The sequence below is a fragment of the Manis pentadactyla genome, chromosome 5 (assembly GCF_030020395.1).
Source record: "Manis pentadactyla isolate mManPen7 chromosome 5, mManPen7.hap1, whole genome shotgun sequence".
In the NCBI taxonomy this organism is placed as follows: domain Eukaryota; kingdom Metazoa; phylum Chordata; class Mammalia; order Pholidota; family Manidae; genus Manis; species Manis pentadactyla.
Genome location: NC_080023.1, coordinates 171,252,617 through 171,270,539, shown reverse-complemented (window position 1 = coordinate 171,270,539; position 17,923 = coordinate 171,252,617). Strand labels below are relative to the sequence as shown.

Genomic DNA, 17,923 nt, shown 5'->3' with positions numbered 1-17,923 from the left:
AAAACGCCTCTACCTCTGGATAAGAAACTGCACTCGCCTTTCACATCAGTGTTCAGGAAGAAAGAAAGGAAAAAAGGCTACTTTCTAATAACAGACAGTTGCACTGTTTTCTCTGGGAGTTCAGACATAGCCATGTGTTCGAAGAGATATCTATTATTGCAAGATGGAATTGCTCCAGGTATTTCTGAAAAAACACAGTCTAATTTAATTACATGGCTCGAGGAGGCATCCAGTAATTGGACATCTTTTCTTGTGTTCCAAGGGTTTTTTTTTTTAACCACGACTACTTGGTTTCTGCCAAATACTCACTTGGTTTATAATCAAACCACGAGTCCCCAGCAAAGACAGTTCATTCCTAAGAAGGCGATCATTATTTCTAAACTTCTTAATACCCGAGTTGTTAGCCCCTACGTTTTCTTTCACTTTCCACCCCTGCCTGGCAGCCAGCTCTGGATCAAAGAGAACAAATACATGTCTTTCCTGAATATCCACCAGTTAGAGCTCCATGAATCCTGGTGCCAGACTGTCAGTGGCCCAACTTTGGGGCCTCATCCTTCACAATGCAGAGAAAGGACACCCCCAGACTGAAAGTGTTCTTTAGACAGCCACTCGCTATGCAACATTATCAACAGAAGAAGGAGAAACTGTCAGGTTGGCAATTCTGAAATCTGACCTCACGGAACCTAAAAGAGAGGAATGTGGGAAATGGTTAAAAAGTCTTGGTTTGCTTTCGTGCAGTCTTCTTGGCTCGAGATCAGAGAAGAGTGGGCTTCAACTGGGAGAAGCAGCCAAATTAAAAGAACAAAACTGAGTGAGGGAGAGCCAGCAAGGCAGAAAGAAATCTGTGTCGTCTGTGGCTGGAAATTGAGGTAAAAAAAATCAAAAACTCATGCACAAACACTTGAAATAAAAAAGTGACTTGTTTCTTAAGTGTTTGGCCCCAAGTCTGCAGGCAAATCTTCAAAACAAACTGAATCACCAAAAGGACTTGAGTACAGTCCTGTGTACTTCTGACAAACCCTCTGTAATTTCGGTAAAGATGAAAAGATTTGCATAAATTATTATATCTAATTATTGCCTAATAACTATAATAAGAGTTTTTCAGTTGTAAAAATAGGCACCACAACTTTTAACAGGTTTAATTTCAAACTCACAGTAACAGTCAGTATTTCATGAGCACCTCAACTCTGGACTTCCACCTAAATGTGGCCTCTTTAACCCTTCCAACTAGGGCATTACGGTCACCGTCCCCACTTCATAAATGAAGAAACTCCCAAAAGATTAAGCAACAGGCTTTGACATCTTGAAACCAGAGGTCCCTCTAGATTTTTCCAAATTCCCTCTCACCTCACACAAAGATGTCCCACCATCATGATAAGCCCTGAAAAAAAATAATAAATGAATAAAAGAAATAAAAGTCACAAAAATACAATGTGTTACCTGCTCTTTGGGGTATTTTTGTGACTGTTTTTCTCTTATTCCTTGCACAAATATGTTCAAAGGAGGCACACTTGAAAATGAAGTGAGAATTTTAATGCTTGAGTCCAAAGGAGACTTCATTTTGGTCCACTGGGTGAAATGCCAGCAGTCCCTGTCTCATTCCTCTGCACCCCTGGGGACCCGGATGACTAACGCCAAGGTCTCCAGCCAACGAGGACAGCTGGATTCTACCTTCTCCTGCCTGAGTTTGTCAGCCAGTTCTCCCACCCTTGAGGAAATGCCTCCTTTCAGGGCAAGGACACTCATCTTCAGGCCCCTATAAATAACCCAGGCGTTTAGAGAAGTGGGACTTGCAGTGTCTAACACGTGAGCAGAGAAGAACTCTGCCTGCTCTCCACCAGCCAGTGACCATTACCCACAGGAACGTCCTCGACTAATGATCTTCTCCAAAGGGCTGTCCTCTGGCTAAATACAAATCATAGCCAAATGTCACAAATCGAAAGCTCTAGAGGGAAGAAAACCCAACCACTTTCGTTCTCTTTTAAAGGTCTGAATTTTTAATCTGATAGAGATAAATTTGAGCTACAAGCTCAAGAGCACACTAATTATCTTAATGAAAATTAGTTATTAAGAAAGATCAAATGAGATAGCGCAGGGGAAATAGCAAAACCCCAAGAAATGATATGTGTTGTAAATTTGCTGTAAAGGTCGCAGAAACCTGACTCTGAAGCCCCGCCCTCCTTCTACTACTGTGACCTAGTGCAAACAAACTCCTACCTCCTCGGAGCCTCAGTTCTGCCCAGTGAATAACGAAGAAAATACAACTGACCCCTTCAGCGCTACCGCACAGCATAGCTACAGGCCCAGACGGCCTATGACAGTGCAGTTCAGTGTCAGTCACCGTAACAGGTGTTCCTAAAAGGAGATCATTTGAGGAGAAGATGTGGTCAGAAAAGTAAAGTTTGGGGTTTCTGGGAGCCTCAGAGGTTTCAGAGGGCAAGTTCTGTTCATTTTCACTGCATCCTAATGAGGACATTTATCAGCAAACATGTGCTTATTTCGGTTAGCAAGTGGACAGGTGGATCTCTAAAAATTAAGGGACAAAGGGAGAAAAGCCCTAAACTGCATCTTTCCTGCATCCAAGCTGCCCCTTGACCCCTTCCTGCTTGCGACCATGCCTCTTCCAGCTCTACAGCACTGGACTTCCCTTTCATGACCTCTTCTCTCTCCCAGCCAGCCTCACAGTAACATATTTTCAAATTCTTAAATTAATAAAAGACACTGAATGGTTATTATAGAACAAAAACCATGAATCTTGACACATGTTGTATTTAAAAGGGAAGGCATGGCTTTGAAGAAACGCGATGCTATGAGGAATTTTTGAGCCCAACAGACAGTTTGTAACAGAATTGCTTCTGCAAAAAAAAAAACTGTTTTAAATTCAGTGTTAATGAATAAATGCAAAATGTTAAAGACTTAATTGCTTGTTTCAAAGTGGGTTCCCTCTTCCTTTGTAAATTCTTTGGGGGCAGGAACTAAATCTAACTTCTGTATTTCCCAGTCTAGCAAAAATCTCCACCATTAGCATTGCAATGCAGTGATATAAGAAGAAATATATACTGGGGCTTTGTCTCCGTTTCCTGAGAGTAGAAGAGTGAGGAGCATCTTCTGTTCCTCATAATAAGCCCCTTCCAACCGTACGGCACCTGAGTTTTGGCTAGTGGGGTGACTCCTGGTGGGCCCCGAGACAGCTTCAGGATGGGAGCTGCCTGACAAAGCGACCAAGCATGTGATTAGACGGCTGGGATTTCTGCCCCATCCCCTGACCTCCAGGGAGAGGGGCTGGAGAGCAAGTTAATCACCAAAGACCCATGATTCAGTCAATCACGCCCAAGTAATGGCACCTCCACAGAAACACTAATGGGGTCCAAAGAGCTTCCGAGTTTGTGAATGCATCCATGTGCAGGAGGGCAGTGTACCCCAACTCCAGGGGAAAGAAGCTCCTGAACTCAGGACCCTTCTGAGTCCAATAATAGGAGGACTTCCCCTGAGTTCTGCTAGCTGTTTGAGCAAGTTATCAAACCTGAGGGTCAGAGAAGCCCCCAGTTTGTAGCTAGGTTGGACAGAAGTGTGGGTAATACTAGGGACCCACTATTTGTGTCTGGCATCTGAAGTGGGGGGCAGTGTTGTGGGTGAGTCCTCACCCTGTGGGCTCAGCACTAACGCAGAATTGAACTGCACCGTAGGACACCAGTTGGTGTCCAGAGTTGGAGAATTGGTGGTTATGAAAACCCCACACACATGCGGTGTCAGAAGCGTCCTGTGAGGGGACACTGACCACAGTAGTAAGCGCCGATCTGTAACCGAGTGAGCAAGTGAACGCTCACCTTTGTTAATTTTTTCACCACTTACTGCTAGTCCAGGTCTTGGGTCCATGTAAAGCACACGTCTGGGTCAACTTACCTGAGCTGGCTTCCCATCTCTCTCACTAGGAGAGACCTGAATTTTTTGGGGAGAATAAAGCGGTTAGCACAGAATGTCAGAAGGGGAAGATAGAGCTCAGACACGGTTATACTCTGCCTGATCCAAAGAAGACAACCAAATGTCCCTAAAGTTAGAGTGTTTCTGAAGGGTTAAATTTATTTTCCTCTTTCACTTAAGGGTTCCATGGCTGCTATACAAGCCCCTTTAAAAAAAGCCAAGCTACAGATGCCTATACACATCCTGTCTCCCACGAGGCAATCATCTAAACAACACTGCTCAGTTCTTTATATACTGAATCAGAATCCTAATTTGAATAAAATCAACCCCCACATCATATTCAAATGTTGGGTTTTTTTTCTTAGAGTAATTAAATATGTATCTGTAGCTGACAATGAGCTCTTCACATGCATATTTAAATATAGCTCCTCTTCTCACTTTAACAGGGTCATATAACCACTTCTGCTCACTTAAGGAATTACATAGAAGGAGACGGGTATGCGGAGCTGGGCGCTGAGACACTGTCCGTCTCCAGCCTAAGGGTGCATGACACACTGCCAGGGAACGTTGTATTAGTATACACCCCTTTCTTTTTGTTCCTCATCCACTTTAAGAGTCAGAAGCAACTAGAGCTATAGGAAGAGATGGATCGTGTCAGGGATTGCTGTCAGCTAATGCGTTACCCAATTACTGCAGCATCCCGGAATTGCATAAAAGCAGACCCGAGACATTTATGCCACCACCTGACAAAACTGGATGGTTGCCAGCAATCTGATTTCTCTGTATTACCAGCACACATTTCTGGGTAACTAGAATCTCCGCAGGAGGTACAGAACCAATCAAGGCATGCTCTCCTTGACAGAACCATGCCTCTTTTTATTGGCAACCAATATAAGAAATGATTTGTCTACTTGGTAAATAAATTACTTTCTGAGATCAATTAACTGAAAGAGGCTATAAGCACAAAACTCTACAAATTTGCATCTGAAGTGACATTAGTAGGACACTCCCCATTTTAAGATCTCAAAGTAAGTTAGTATTTAATACCAATAAGATTTATTATGGTACCAAAAAAAAGTGCCCCCAAAGGTGTCCACATCCTAATGTCCAGAACCTGTGAAGATCTTGCCTTACATGGCAGAAGATACTCCACACAGATGTGATAAAACTTTAACATGGGGAATTTTTTTCAATGAAGATAAGCATATGTAATAATAAAAAACACTGACATTTATTTGTACCACAGTTTAGACAAAATAAAAATGATGCAACTTCATATGAATTCTGTTTGATCTCACCCATTCACTTCCGGCCCGCTGTCAATACAGTAATTAGGAGGGGAAACACAGGGACACGTGGTGACTGTAACGCAGAATGACGTACGTGAGTACAATATGATTGGCTGTGCTTGATGACACGAAATGTAACTGATATCCACTATTATATGGGTTTCCAGTGCACAACAGAGGGATTCAACAGTTACATATATTACTAAATGTTCACCATGATAAGTGCAGTTACCATCTGTGAACATGAAAAGGTATTACAATATTATTGACGATACTCCCTATACTGTACTTTCATCCCCAGGACTAATTTACTTTATAGTTGGAAGGTTGTACCTCTTTATCCCCTTCACCTATTTTGCCCAAGTATGGGGAAATTATCCTGCATTAAGTGGGTGGGGTGGACACTGTGTAATCACACATGTCTTGGCAAGAGACAGGCAAGAGGCCAAGTTAGAAGAAGGCGATGTGGGGATGGACACACGCTGGAGTGATGGGCTGGGAGGCTGAGGGACGGCGCCGTGGGTCAGGGAGTGCAAGCAGACGCTGGTGGGAAGAGGCAAGACAGCAGTTTTCCTTAAAGCCTCCAGAAGAAATTCAGCCCTGCCGACACCTTGATGTCAGCTCCGTAAAGTTCAAAGCAGACCCCTGACTTCCCAAACTGTAGATAATAGTGTTAATTTAAGCTTGTGAAAATCTGTTACACCAGCAACCAGCAATAGGAAAGTAATATGTGTATCATTAAATTTTTAGGTACAATTTCAGAGGAACATTTTTGGAATTCATTTCCAATTTTGAAAACTGAATCGCTATGCAACTCATGATTTTGAACACTGAACCAAAATGATTGCAACTTAACACAATTCTGCCCAACTCTTAAACATGTATGTATGTTTATTTCTCACTTGTTCAAGTAGAACACACTCATTTATTCAATCATTTAATATTTTTTTCAAGTGTTCAACAGCCTTTAATGGAAATCCAATTTTGAACCCAGGTAGGTTAGAAAGGTAAAAATGAAAATTTCAATTCCTACTTTCCAATTGCTCCCAGTCTAATATAGGAGAAACATGTGTCAACAATTTCAGTATCGTGGCATAAATAATTTAATGGAAATATAGATATGCTATAGAGTATAAAGAAGATCTCTCCATGTGAATATATATATTTCATTCTCTATCTCCTTCATTCAAAACTCTGTAGGATTCTACAGTATGCATAATTAATAGTTATTTGGACCTCTATTAATGGATATATATGTTGTGTTTAATGTATACCGCTACAAACCATGATGCAGCAGTCATTCTATTTGTTTACGCATATGTTTCCATCTAGATAAGTAAATGAAATATCTTGCACAACACTGTATATAGGTATTGCTTACATAAAAGAACACATACCAGTATTTCTAGGGATATGCATATGTATGCAAATGCCTAGAAACCACCTGTAATTACATTAGGCAAACTGATAACAATGGTTACGCCGCCTGGTAGGGAATTAAAAGCAGGATGATATTGTCAAAGGACCCTAGCTTTGCATTTATTTGTAATGTTTTAACTTCCTGCAGTGAGAATGCACTGTGTATTAATCACACAAAGTTAATAATAAAGTATTACAGCGACACATGTTCCTAAATCAGAGTGAGAGGCATCAGATGGCAAGAAACTAAGGAAGAGTTAGCCAGGATGGGTGATCAAGGCATGGGACTTCAAGGGAAGAGAAGAAAAAGTCAGAAGAGACAGAAAAGGTCGGACCAATGATTCATCCAGTCCAGGACTGTAGGCCCAACAAAGACTCCAAACAACATTTAGTAGAAAGAACAAGGTCACTGTCTCTCTTTAGGTTAGATGGTGGCTGGCTTTCCCTAAAACATGCCTACAGCATACCTAAAACTGTCATGCACCAACCCAGCCCTCTGCTAAACCATTCATTTTCCCTTCCACAAAAAACACTTCTTTCAAGGTTCAGTACCCTCCTACTTCTGGAACACTGAGATTTAACAAACTGGGAAGGAATGTTCTAGGGGCCTGGTCCTTGTACGCCTGCTCATCATAGTATCCTGGGAACATGTTCTTGGCTCAGAGATGGCAACTAGTAAGCATTTTTTAAATGACTCAAGTCTAGGTTTCCTGTATCACATAGTACTAACAGTTCCATTAACTCAAACTGCATTTTCTGTCAGTTTTTTTCTTTACAGGTGACAGAGGAAGAGAGAAGAAACACTATCTGACCTTGAATACGGAATGGTGTCCGGAGTTATTATAAGTTCATAAAACTCCCATGATCCCCACAGAACTCTGTTCGAGGTTTGAAATTCAGCTCTTCCTCAGGTTACTTAAAAACTGGACTCAGTAGAAACAGGTAATGGTACCAGTTAGATTTTCACTTGATCAGTGGTGATTTTCCACAAGGTTAAAAGATTCAGACTTAAGAGGAGCAAAGTCATTTATGAAATCAGTCATAACTGACCCATATCTCCTCTGAGCCTGACGTCAGGTCCAGAGAACGTGAAGATAAGATACGCTGTTTGTTATGTACTTAATTGTGTCCCCTTTAAAAGCCTCCACCCCCAAGGTAACTTATTTGGAGACAAGGCCTTTAGGAGGTGACTGAAGCTAAAGGAGGTCATAATCCAAAAGGACTGATGTCCTTATAAAAGGAGGGAGAGACAGCAGCAGCATCTCTCTCCCCAGGAGCACAGAGGAAAGGCCACGTAAGGACACGGTGAGAAGGAAGCTGTCTACATGCAAGGGAAGAGACGCCTCACCAGACAGCAGCCGTCTGGCACCCTGATCTCAGACTCCCAGCCTCCAGAACTGTGAGAAAATGAATTTCTGTTGTTTAAGCCACGCAGTCTTTAGTAAGCTGTTAGGGAAACCTGAGCAGAGTAATACATACACACACATACCCACACACACAACAGAAAGAAACGAAAGAAAGAGAGGGAGCCAGGGAGGAAAGAAGGGAGAAGAGAGAACATTTCATAGTTCAACTCCCTACAAGTCCATATTTGAACACTTCCCTCGAACCACTGGGCGTCAGCAGAGATAAGGTGTGACATGATTTCCTCGAACTGTGCCCATCGGCTCAGACAGGAACCTAGTGTTACATGCTCCCTCTAACATTAGTTTTATGGGACCTCAAGCCCCAAAGAGACACTATTTTCATTTATTTCTTGATAAGCCTTTCTCCTATTGCTCTTCCCTGACTGCTTTTCTGTAGATAAAAAAAAAAAAAAAAAGCAAACTTCTCTTACACAGCTAGAGTGAAGCAGGAGTTACTAGGCAACCCTCATATATTTTAAGATAATGAAGTTCTTCAGCAAAAGGAAGGAGAATATTTAATACCTTGTTAAGTTTTGAATTTTTAAAACTTACCTGAACTGAAGTTAGTAAGAGGTCTACTGCCATTTCTAGAATCCTTGGAATTCCTCTTCTGTCTGAAAACCAGAGTATATAACCATGGACTCCTAGAAACTCTTGACATCTTTTGACAGGTGCAAAAGGCAAATCCTCACGCTCAGTACGGTACTGAATGAGGAAGACTTTGCAGAATTATTCAGAATAATGAAAGAGGAGGAGAATGTCAAGTTGGCATCTGTCAAGCTGGAAGATGTGACTTCCTTGGGGAAAAGTTTTTTCTGTATCTCCAAGAGGAGCCCTGTATTCAAGGCATGTGTCTGTTAACTGGAGCAGTCATGGCGTAGGAGGGGCCAAAGCCTCTCTCAAGTAATCAGAATCCAAAATCACAAAGGACTTCTCAGTTCTTCCCTTGAATTGTGCCCTGAAAGGCACACTGAATGCAAAAAAGTTGGGGTAGCTACTGAAGCCTTTCAGAATAAGGAATCAGAGCCTCAGAATTCCAGATGGGGGGTCATTCCAATGTCACCCACACCATACAAGACAATCCCTCTGAGAACCTGTCTCACCTACTTAAAGCCTTTACCAAGAAGAGTTCACAGTCTTTTCTCCTATTGTATCTAAAATGTAATTAACTCCCAGTATCGAGAAAAAATTTTCATATTTATTCATGATTATTCTCCTTAAAAAGAGTCCAATTTCTTCTTGTACTATTCTCTAGAAGTTAAGGATAGTTAGTCAACATCAACTATTTAATTCCCTTTGTATATTTGAAAGCTCTTAATTAGCCAACTCACAGCCCACTTTTTCAACTTTAATAATCTCAGTGTCTTTTATTTTCCTTTGAAAGTCTTATTCTCTTGGCCTTTTGAATGACTTTCAACCTCTCCATAGTTTGTTGAATGAATAAACGAAATGAATGATCAGTGGTGGCAAAATGGCAGCCTACAACTGGACGAAGAGATTTTTTCTTTCTCCACAGAGCATTTAAAAAAATAAATAAATGAACCAACAGCTTATAGTCAAATTTCACACAAAATAGAATTTCTATTTTGCTATTAAAAATGGAAGAACTGACAAAGTGGATCCCCAGGCTGGACATGAGTGGCTGCCTCACTGAGACAGGGCAGGGCTATTTTACCACCATCCTTACTCAGCCTTCTTCATTATTTATGTTGGCAGCTTGCTCCAAGGGCATTTAAGTTTTTGAGTCTTTGGAATAATGTCTTCAACAACCATGGCTCATTTTTGAGCCCCTGTTATGTGTCTGTCATCTAGAATTAATATTTACCAATCATCTACCATCTGTCAATTATACATTAATTCCTATAATTCTTAGAGAAGCCCTATTGGCTAGGTATCATGGGTTCCCATTTTACAGAACTGAGGTTCTACGGTTATGTAACTCGATTAGAAAGTGAAGTGGCAGAGATAGGACCTGAACGTACATTTCCGAAACCAAAGCATGTATTTCTTCTACACTGAGCCATTTCTCCAACTAGGAGCATGGTGTTTGCCAATGATATGGATGTGAAAAGGACAGATTCATAAGGTCAGTCAGTAACAGAAAGGTCATGATGAACAATGAAAAGAGCGGTTTAGTTAAGCCCCATGGCTAGTTTACTAGTACACAGCTAGTTAAGCAGTGGTAAGAACTGCTATTAGATTTCCAATACCTGGAGATCACTCTTGACTACAGTTGATGACCAGTTTTGAGATTTGGGACAAAGGAATTCAACTAACTTCTCTGCTCTTTACTTTATCAAATGGAGTATATGATTTCTGTATTCCTCCAGAAATTACATATACTTATGAACATTTCCTAGGAGGCAGATTCTTTGCTTGTTTAGCTTATTATTCATTCATTTTTACTCAATGTAACCACCAGCCTATTATAAAAAGTCAACTTACATCTTGCTTAAGAATAAAAGTTTTGCTATGGAACAGACCACGTCCACTCTTTACCCCTCAAGGACAAGTTACTTATAATCTCTAAGCTTCATCATGTGCAAAATAGGGATATTGTTGCAAGTATCATTAACTATGTGGCTGTGGTAAGGATTAAATAATGAATTTAATGCCTTTGGCACTGTTCCTGGTAGGCAGCATATAGTCAGTAACAGCGCAATAAACCACTCTCAGTATTATTTTACTCAATAGGAGCTGCGTTCAGCTGAATGGAACAGAAGCCCGGTTACGTAGACCCAAGATGTCTGCCCAGCCTTTAGCAATGTCCTGTTACGCTGAGCAAAAGGATAACAACTTGCCAGCAGACTGTCTCCTCATTAAAGGGTTTTACCAAAGGCCCCATCGGGGGACCGCACCCACCGGGGGACCGCACCCACGCTGAAAAGCTGGGAAATGCAGTTATTTTAGTTGGAAAGGTCATGACCCCAAACAAACCAGCTATTTGTCGGTAAATCCAAAAAGAAAAGAGACCCCAATTCAATGTCCAGCAGAATCTACAAAACAAATGTACAGCATGGGCTTGTCATGAAGAAATGGATGAAACTTCTGAAACATGCTAGCACTCCGCAAATGTTCGTGCTTGTTCTCTCTCCTTCCCACGTCCCTTTATGTCCCTCTGCTTCCACGTCCAGCTGCCCGACGCTCTTAGGATCACCGTCCCCAGGACCACACTATAGTAACTACACAGCGACTGAGGCCAAAATCTATACATTACTGAAATGGAGCTTATCCTTCACAGCAAATTTATTTTAAAGAAAAGGAGGCATGTATTTTTTGAAACAGTGAAGCAGATTGTGAAACTTCAATATGAAAGAATATGGTTAAAATTGCCACACTTACCAAACCTACTTTCATACCCTCACTGACCCAAAGGTGACGAATCAGTGGGTCTACGTTAAACCACTGGCTGTTGTTACCAGTGTTAAATAAACAGTGCATAAATGGCAGAATCAACTTCCCAAACTGACCCAAACACCGATGATATAGACAATTCATATTTTTTACAAACTGATTGTCCAGGTCAGTGAGATCCTTTTGCATTTCTGCTAATCATCATTAAACTTCCTGACAGTCTGAGTCTAACTCTCCCATTACAGTATTCAGGGGACCAGCAGAAACCATTAAATGTTGCATGACAGTTGGCTGTTTTCCCTTGGGGATGAAAAATCTTGTTCTTCCTTCATTCTCAGAATAAGTACAATTTGCAGAAAGAAAAGTTTAAGGGAACAGAGAAGAAAAGTAAGGAAACAGGCTTCTCTGACTGTTCCTAGGTGAGTCCACTCACTATTCAGGAGTCTAGTGGATTTTGGCTGTTTGTGGCACTTGGCCTCTATTCATTCCCCCTGGCAGGCAGCACACACAGTTCCCTCTGAGAGGCCATCTCTGTTCTGTTGGCATGTTTAGTAAGGCAGACCCACCCTCAGGTTCAAGAGGGCAACCGGATTAGCCTAAGCCAACTCACCGACCCCATCGGAGCCAAGTGATTGGTTCAATGATAGACATAGGATCGAATTCTGACCAGTGAGAGCCAGTCTCAGAAATGTTCCTTCAACTGCTAAGAGAAGACACTCTCTCTCCCACTGGATAAGAATATGAAAGGATATGAGCTTTGAAGTCATCTTGCAACCTCAAGAAAAAGAAGAGCCTGTCAAGAGAGACTCAGTTACCATCAAGGTCACCTGACCTATGACAAGCCGTCCTTCTAGCTACTGCATTCCTGGCCATTGAATTTTATGTGCCAATCCCTTCTTTACAGAAGATTTTCTGCCATTTGCATCATAACGGATAAAAACTCCAGCTACACAGGCTTACCTAGTGTTGGTTAGCAGTCGATAAGCCCGAGACAAAGGCTGTGAAATTCACCAGGGAACAATGGATAACCCACTAGCCTATTGGAAAAAAGTAATAAAAAATTGTTTTTAGTGTTATCAGCTACCTGCCACTTTTTCTGCTCTACCTGCTTTGTCTTCATCTTCCAGTAAAGCCAGAGGAAATCATTGGTTTGGTGAGTGTGAGCGAGTTAGGTTGCTTCACCTCCCTATACCAAAACTCCCAGTTAGCAAAGCAAAATCAACAAGTTTTTTTTTATTAAGCACCTACTATGTTCCAGGCACTACAGTATTCTACTTATCAGTATTAGTACAGCTGTTGTGGAGAGTCACCTCTGTTGTCATCTCACTTTAAAGATGGGGAAACCTGAGCCCCCAGAAGTTAGACCGTTCATGCAAGGTCACAGAGCTAGGAAGAGGTCTACACAGCGCTCAGACCCAGAGCAGGCTCTCCCACCCTCCCAAGGGATGCTACTTATAGCCAAAAGGTCATATAAGGCTTCACGACAAAGTACATGAACATGTTTAGCTTAGCACTGGGCACACAGAGAATACCCAATAAGTGGTAGCTATACTGTTACTGGTGGCATCTGAGGGCTGTGATTAGCCTCAGATACAAATGCTATTCTGTATTGTCACATTGAGCACAAGAGGCAGACGGTATTGATCAAGCCAGCCTTGCGGAGCCCTCCGGCTCCTTCCCATTCTAACAGGCTGCTCTGTCAACTCCAGGAGCCCAGAAGTGAAATCAAGTGGTTGAATCTGTAGACAGGTGTGCTCCCAACGGCCAACAAGGGGAAGTAATTCTGGCCCAGCAATTTCACAAAGCCAGGCAGCCTTCCAATCCAGCACATCCCGGGGCAATGTGAGCGAGCGCCAGCAATGCAGTGGGTGGGGGGGGTAACTTAGATTCCAGCATATCCAGAGGGAGGGATGTTCCATCTCAGACTTGACAATGGGATCCTATGCTGAATCCATTTTGAAAACCCACACAATATTTCTCTCAGTATTCCAAGAGAATTGCCCATTTTTTCCAACTGGATCATTACAATAAAGTGATTTTCTGAGTATATATCTCTAGCTGTGTTTTTAAAGAGATTAGCAATAAAACACCTCTCTTCACCATGACAAGAAATTTAACATGCAAGGGCTTGTTCTCTCTTTAATTATAATAAGAAGCTAAAAATTGTACAGGTACAAAGTAGTTTAAAATAGTGTGTTTTAAACATGTTATGTTATTTCACATACGTGTACTTTAGGCTTCAGGACACAGTGTGACTCTTAATCGCTAAGCATTTGTGGATAGGGCAACAGCCCCTTCCACGGTCTGCCTAATCAAGGAAGGGAGGAAAGAACCTACAGCAAAGAAGAAATAGCTTTGTTTCTAAGACATGTTTGGTGAGCACACAAAGAATGCAAATAAAAGACAAATGCACCCCTTTGTTTACCGCAGCACTATTTACAATAGCCAAGAAATGGAAGCAACCTAAGTGTCCTTCAGTAGACGAATGGATAAAGAAGATGTGGTACATATATATACACAATGGAGTATTATTCAGCCATAAGAAGAAAACAAATCCTACCATTCGCAACAACATGGATGGAGCTAGAGGGTATTATGCTCAGTGAAATAAGCCAGGAGGAGAAAGACAAGTACCAAATGATTTCACTCATATGTGGAGTATAAGAACAAAGGAAAACTGAAGGAACAAAACAGCAGCAGAATCACAGAACTCAAGAATGGACTAACAGGTACCAAAGGGAAAGGGACTGGGGAGGATGGGTGGGAAGGGAGGCATAAGGGCGGGGGAGAAAGGGGGCCTTATGATTAGCATGTATAATGTCGGTGGGGGGCACGGGGAGGGCTGTGCAACACAGGGAAGACAAGTAGTGAGTCTACCACATCTTACTACGCAGATGGACAGTGACTGTAATAGGGTGTGTGGGGGGGACTTGGTGAAGGGGGGAGTCTAGTAAACATAATGTTCTTCATGTAATTGTAGATTAAAGATAACAAAATTAACTAATTAATTAATTAATTTGAAAAAAAAGGAAATGTACATTGGTATTTTAAAGCATCAGTACCCTTGTCTGAAAGCTTCCAGTGGGCATTTGTACATTTCAGCACACCTGGACGGTTTTTACTGGATTAGCCCCAAGCAGCATTTTACTTCTGGGGAGGGGGAGGTAAGGGCCTGGGTGAGCTGGCATGCAGTCTGTCCTGCAATGAAATGTCTCTCTGAGCAAAGCTATGGTCTTTGCCAGCATGAATTTGTAGCTTACAGAAGTGAATTAAAGAGAATGGAAAGGAGGGGGACTGTGCTAGTCAGAACAAATGATCTTGTCACTGCCTTACTTTAAACCCTTTCATTTGTTCATGCTTTGCAAGTGTGAAAGACAAATAAGATGAGAAAATGAGTGTAAAGTGCTTACCAGAACAGTGGATAGCTCTCCAGATTAAAACCCACTGATGGCCTCCCCTCATATACAGAAATATGTCAAAGTCGTTCTCAGAGCCTATAAACCCCTCAGGATCTAGCTCTCCAGAAACAACTCCGAGCACTTCCTCCCCACTGCCCCACCCGCCTCCCCGCTCCCACCCTTCCCTCCAGATGTGCTGGGCTACCTGTCCCCATGTGGGTCATGCTCTGTTACATATCATCAGGCGTTCACCCCTACGATTCTCTCGGTCATTTCCAAAACAGTGTGCAGGGAAGTGAAGTAAACAAATATTAAAACTTATATTTACTTATGTGTATGTCTGGAACAAATAGGAAAATAAAGCTTACTACAACATAATACTGTATATACTGATGGATAGTAGAGCACAGGTATCATGAATAATTAAATATAAAGTATTAGGAATTGCTTTTTTTAACTGAACAAACTATGTGATCAAAAATATTGAAGCCTATGGGTCTAAAACACCCTCCATGTCTTACAATCCCAACTCAACCCAAAATTCCCTGCATAAGCCCTCTTTAGGACACACTTTGCTAAGCCATCCTTGACCCTCCAAAGCTGGACTGGATGTATCCACAGTGACTTTCTGCTTCCATTCTTGTCTGTTAGCCTTCGGTTCTCATCACAACAGCTAGTGATAGCTTAACCATATCACTTCCTATTGAAAGCCTTCCGCTGATTCTCAGCACATTTAGAATTCATCCACACTGCTCACCAGGGACCCCACAATCCCACGAGATCTGCCCTGTGCAGCCCTCCAACTTCACGTTGCTGTCCCCTCTGTGCTCTAGACTCTGGCCCTACTGGCCTCAGTAACCTCAGGAAGCTCATTCTTGCCCGAGGCTCTTTGCCTGTTTAGACCTTCTACATAGTAGGGTTCGCCCCAAATCTTTGCATGGCTGGGTCCTTCTTGTCCCAAGGGCTCACCCTTCTCCGACCACTCAGTCTAAAGCAGACACTCAGTCACTCTGGACATCTGCTGTCCATTGCGGTAGCCATCCGCCACCCGCAGCTTTTGAGGACTTGACATTTGGCTAGAGCAAAATGAAATGTGCTGTAATTAATAAAATGCCATATTTTGAAGACTTAGTAGAACAAAGAATGTAAAATGTCTCTTTAGGAACATTTATATCTATTATATATTAAGAGGCTAACATTTTGGGTATATTAGATGAAATAACATATCTTATTAAAGTTAATTTCACTTGTTTCATTTTTCTTTTTTAATGTGCCTTCTAGAAAACTTAAAATGCCACATGTGGCTGACATGCATAGCTCAGATTATATTTCTACTGGACAGGGTAGCTCTAGAACATATTTTTTTAAATTTCTACATAAGTCTTAGTTCAACCAACCACTTTAATTTATCTGCCATCTGTTCTCCAGCTCAGCCCCCTAGGATCACCTTAAAGGCAGAGTCTTCATCTGTCTTGTTCACACTGTACCATCAATGCCATCCAAGCTCCCAGCACATAGTAAAAACTCAACAAGTATCTGTGAAATGAGTGAAGATTTTATAGCACCTTTAATACTAAGCTAATGTTTACTGGGCACTTAGATGAATTATAAAAATAAAGTCGATGTCTCTATTTGACAGATGAGGAGAGGGATATAGAAAGATTAAGCTGCAAGGGATTCACTTCACAGAAATCATGATTTGGACCCAGAAAGAGTCTGGGATTCTGGCACTGCCCCAGACTAATCATCTCACATAAAGTCTCTGAGCACCATGATTACAGGGACGGGAACTCATTCAGTGTTCCTCTAGTGCTGACACATAGTAAATATTAAGAATAAATAAGTAAATATAAATACAAATTATATATATAAGTGAGTCCTCAGTATTATCATCAGTCACAGCAATAATAACAGTTAACATTTATTGACTATTTACTATGTTCAGGCACTGTTTTAAGCATTGATGTTCCCACCTGGATGCCTAACAGGCATCTCAAAATTAGCATGTTTGATTCTGAATTCTTAATCTTTGTCCCAAAACCTGCTCTATCTTCCACTCGCCCACATTTCCGTTAACGGTAGTTTCATTTTTCCAGTTGCCCAAATCAAAGTATCGAAGTCATCTCTGGCTTGCCTGCTTTCCCGGTGCATTTCTAAGCTTTCAGGGAAGCCCTCCCACTGTTACTGTTACAACACACCCAGAACCTGATGGCCTCTCACCGCCTCCACAGCTATGACCTCTGTCCAGGGGCCCTGAGCTCTACAACAGCCCCCAGGGGAACCCCAGCTCCTGCCCACACCCTCTGCAGGCAGCCAGAGGAGTGCGCTTAAAATGTAATACAAAGCATGCCATTCTCCAGGTCGCCACCATCTAGGGTCTCTCCTCTTGCTCAAAACGAAATGCAATGTCCTTGCAGTGGCCCAAGAGGTCCTCCCCCGCTGACAGTGCCTTCTGTTCTCCCTCAGCTCCCTCCAGTCAGTACACTGGCTTCCCCGCTGGTCCCTGAACACGCCCAACGCACTCCCACCTTCGAGCTCCTTCCTTTTGTTCTGCTGTTCCTTCTACCTCCTATGCTGTTCCTTCCTCCTCACATGTCCACATAGCTTCATTCCCCACCTTCTTGGGGTCACTGTGTAAATGTCACTCTTTCAGTGAGGGCTCCTTCATCACCCCACTTACAATGGCAACTCACCCTGTACACACACACACACACACGTCTCTGCCTTTCCTGACTTTTCCTTTGATTGCACTGATCACCACTTGACACATTTTACCTCCTTTCCTTGGCTTTATTGTCTGACTCCTTCCCTAGACGGTAAGTTCCATGAGGGAAGGGATTTTTGTCTGTTTCTTGGCTCTTGTATGCCCAATACCTAACATAATAACCAATAAACATTCATGAATTGAAGTTGTATGTATTAACTTATTGAATCCAGGGGGCAAGGCACTCCCTCAATAAACGTCTCGGGCCCTGTGGCCACAGTGACAATTCTGCTGTGTGCTGTGAAAGCAGCCGTAGCCAATACCTAAACGAGTGGGTGTGGTGGTGTTCCAATGAAAGTTTATTTGCAAAAATAGGCAGGGGAAAGGGGTGTATCTGACCCAAAAACAGCCGCTTGCCAGCCCCTGACTCAA

The 17,923-nt window shown here is 42.2% G+C and overlaps 1 protein-coding gene across 2 annotated transcripts in view; it reads right to left on the bottom strand.

Annotated features, from left to right (window-relative positions):
- DOK5 (docking protein 5) overlaps nt 1–17,923 on the bottom strand; it is a 137,521-nt gene that overhangs the window by 96,290 nt on the left and 23,308 nt on the right. The window contains exon 1 of one of the 2 annotated variants that reach the window (XM_057503097.1): nt 1,441–1,602. The exons of the other annotated variant lie outside the window; for it this stretch is intronic. Within the exon in view, the coding sequence (XP_057359080.1) occupies nt 1,441–1,560 (120 nt within the window). The 5' untranslated portion in view covers nt 1,561–1,602. Of the gene's footprint in view, nt 1–1,440; nt 1,603–17,923 lie in introns of those variants that run through there. 2 annotated transcript variants of the gene reach the window in all.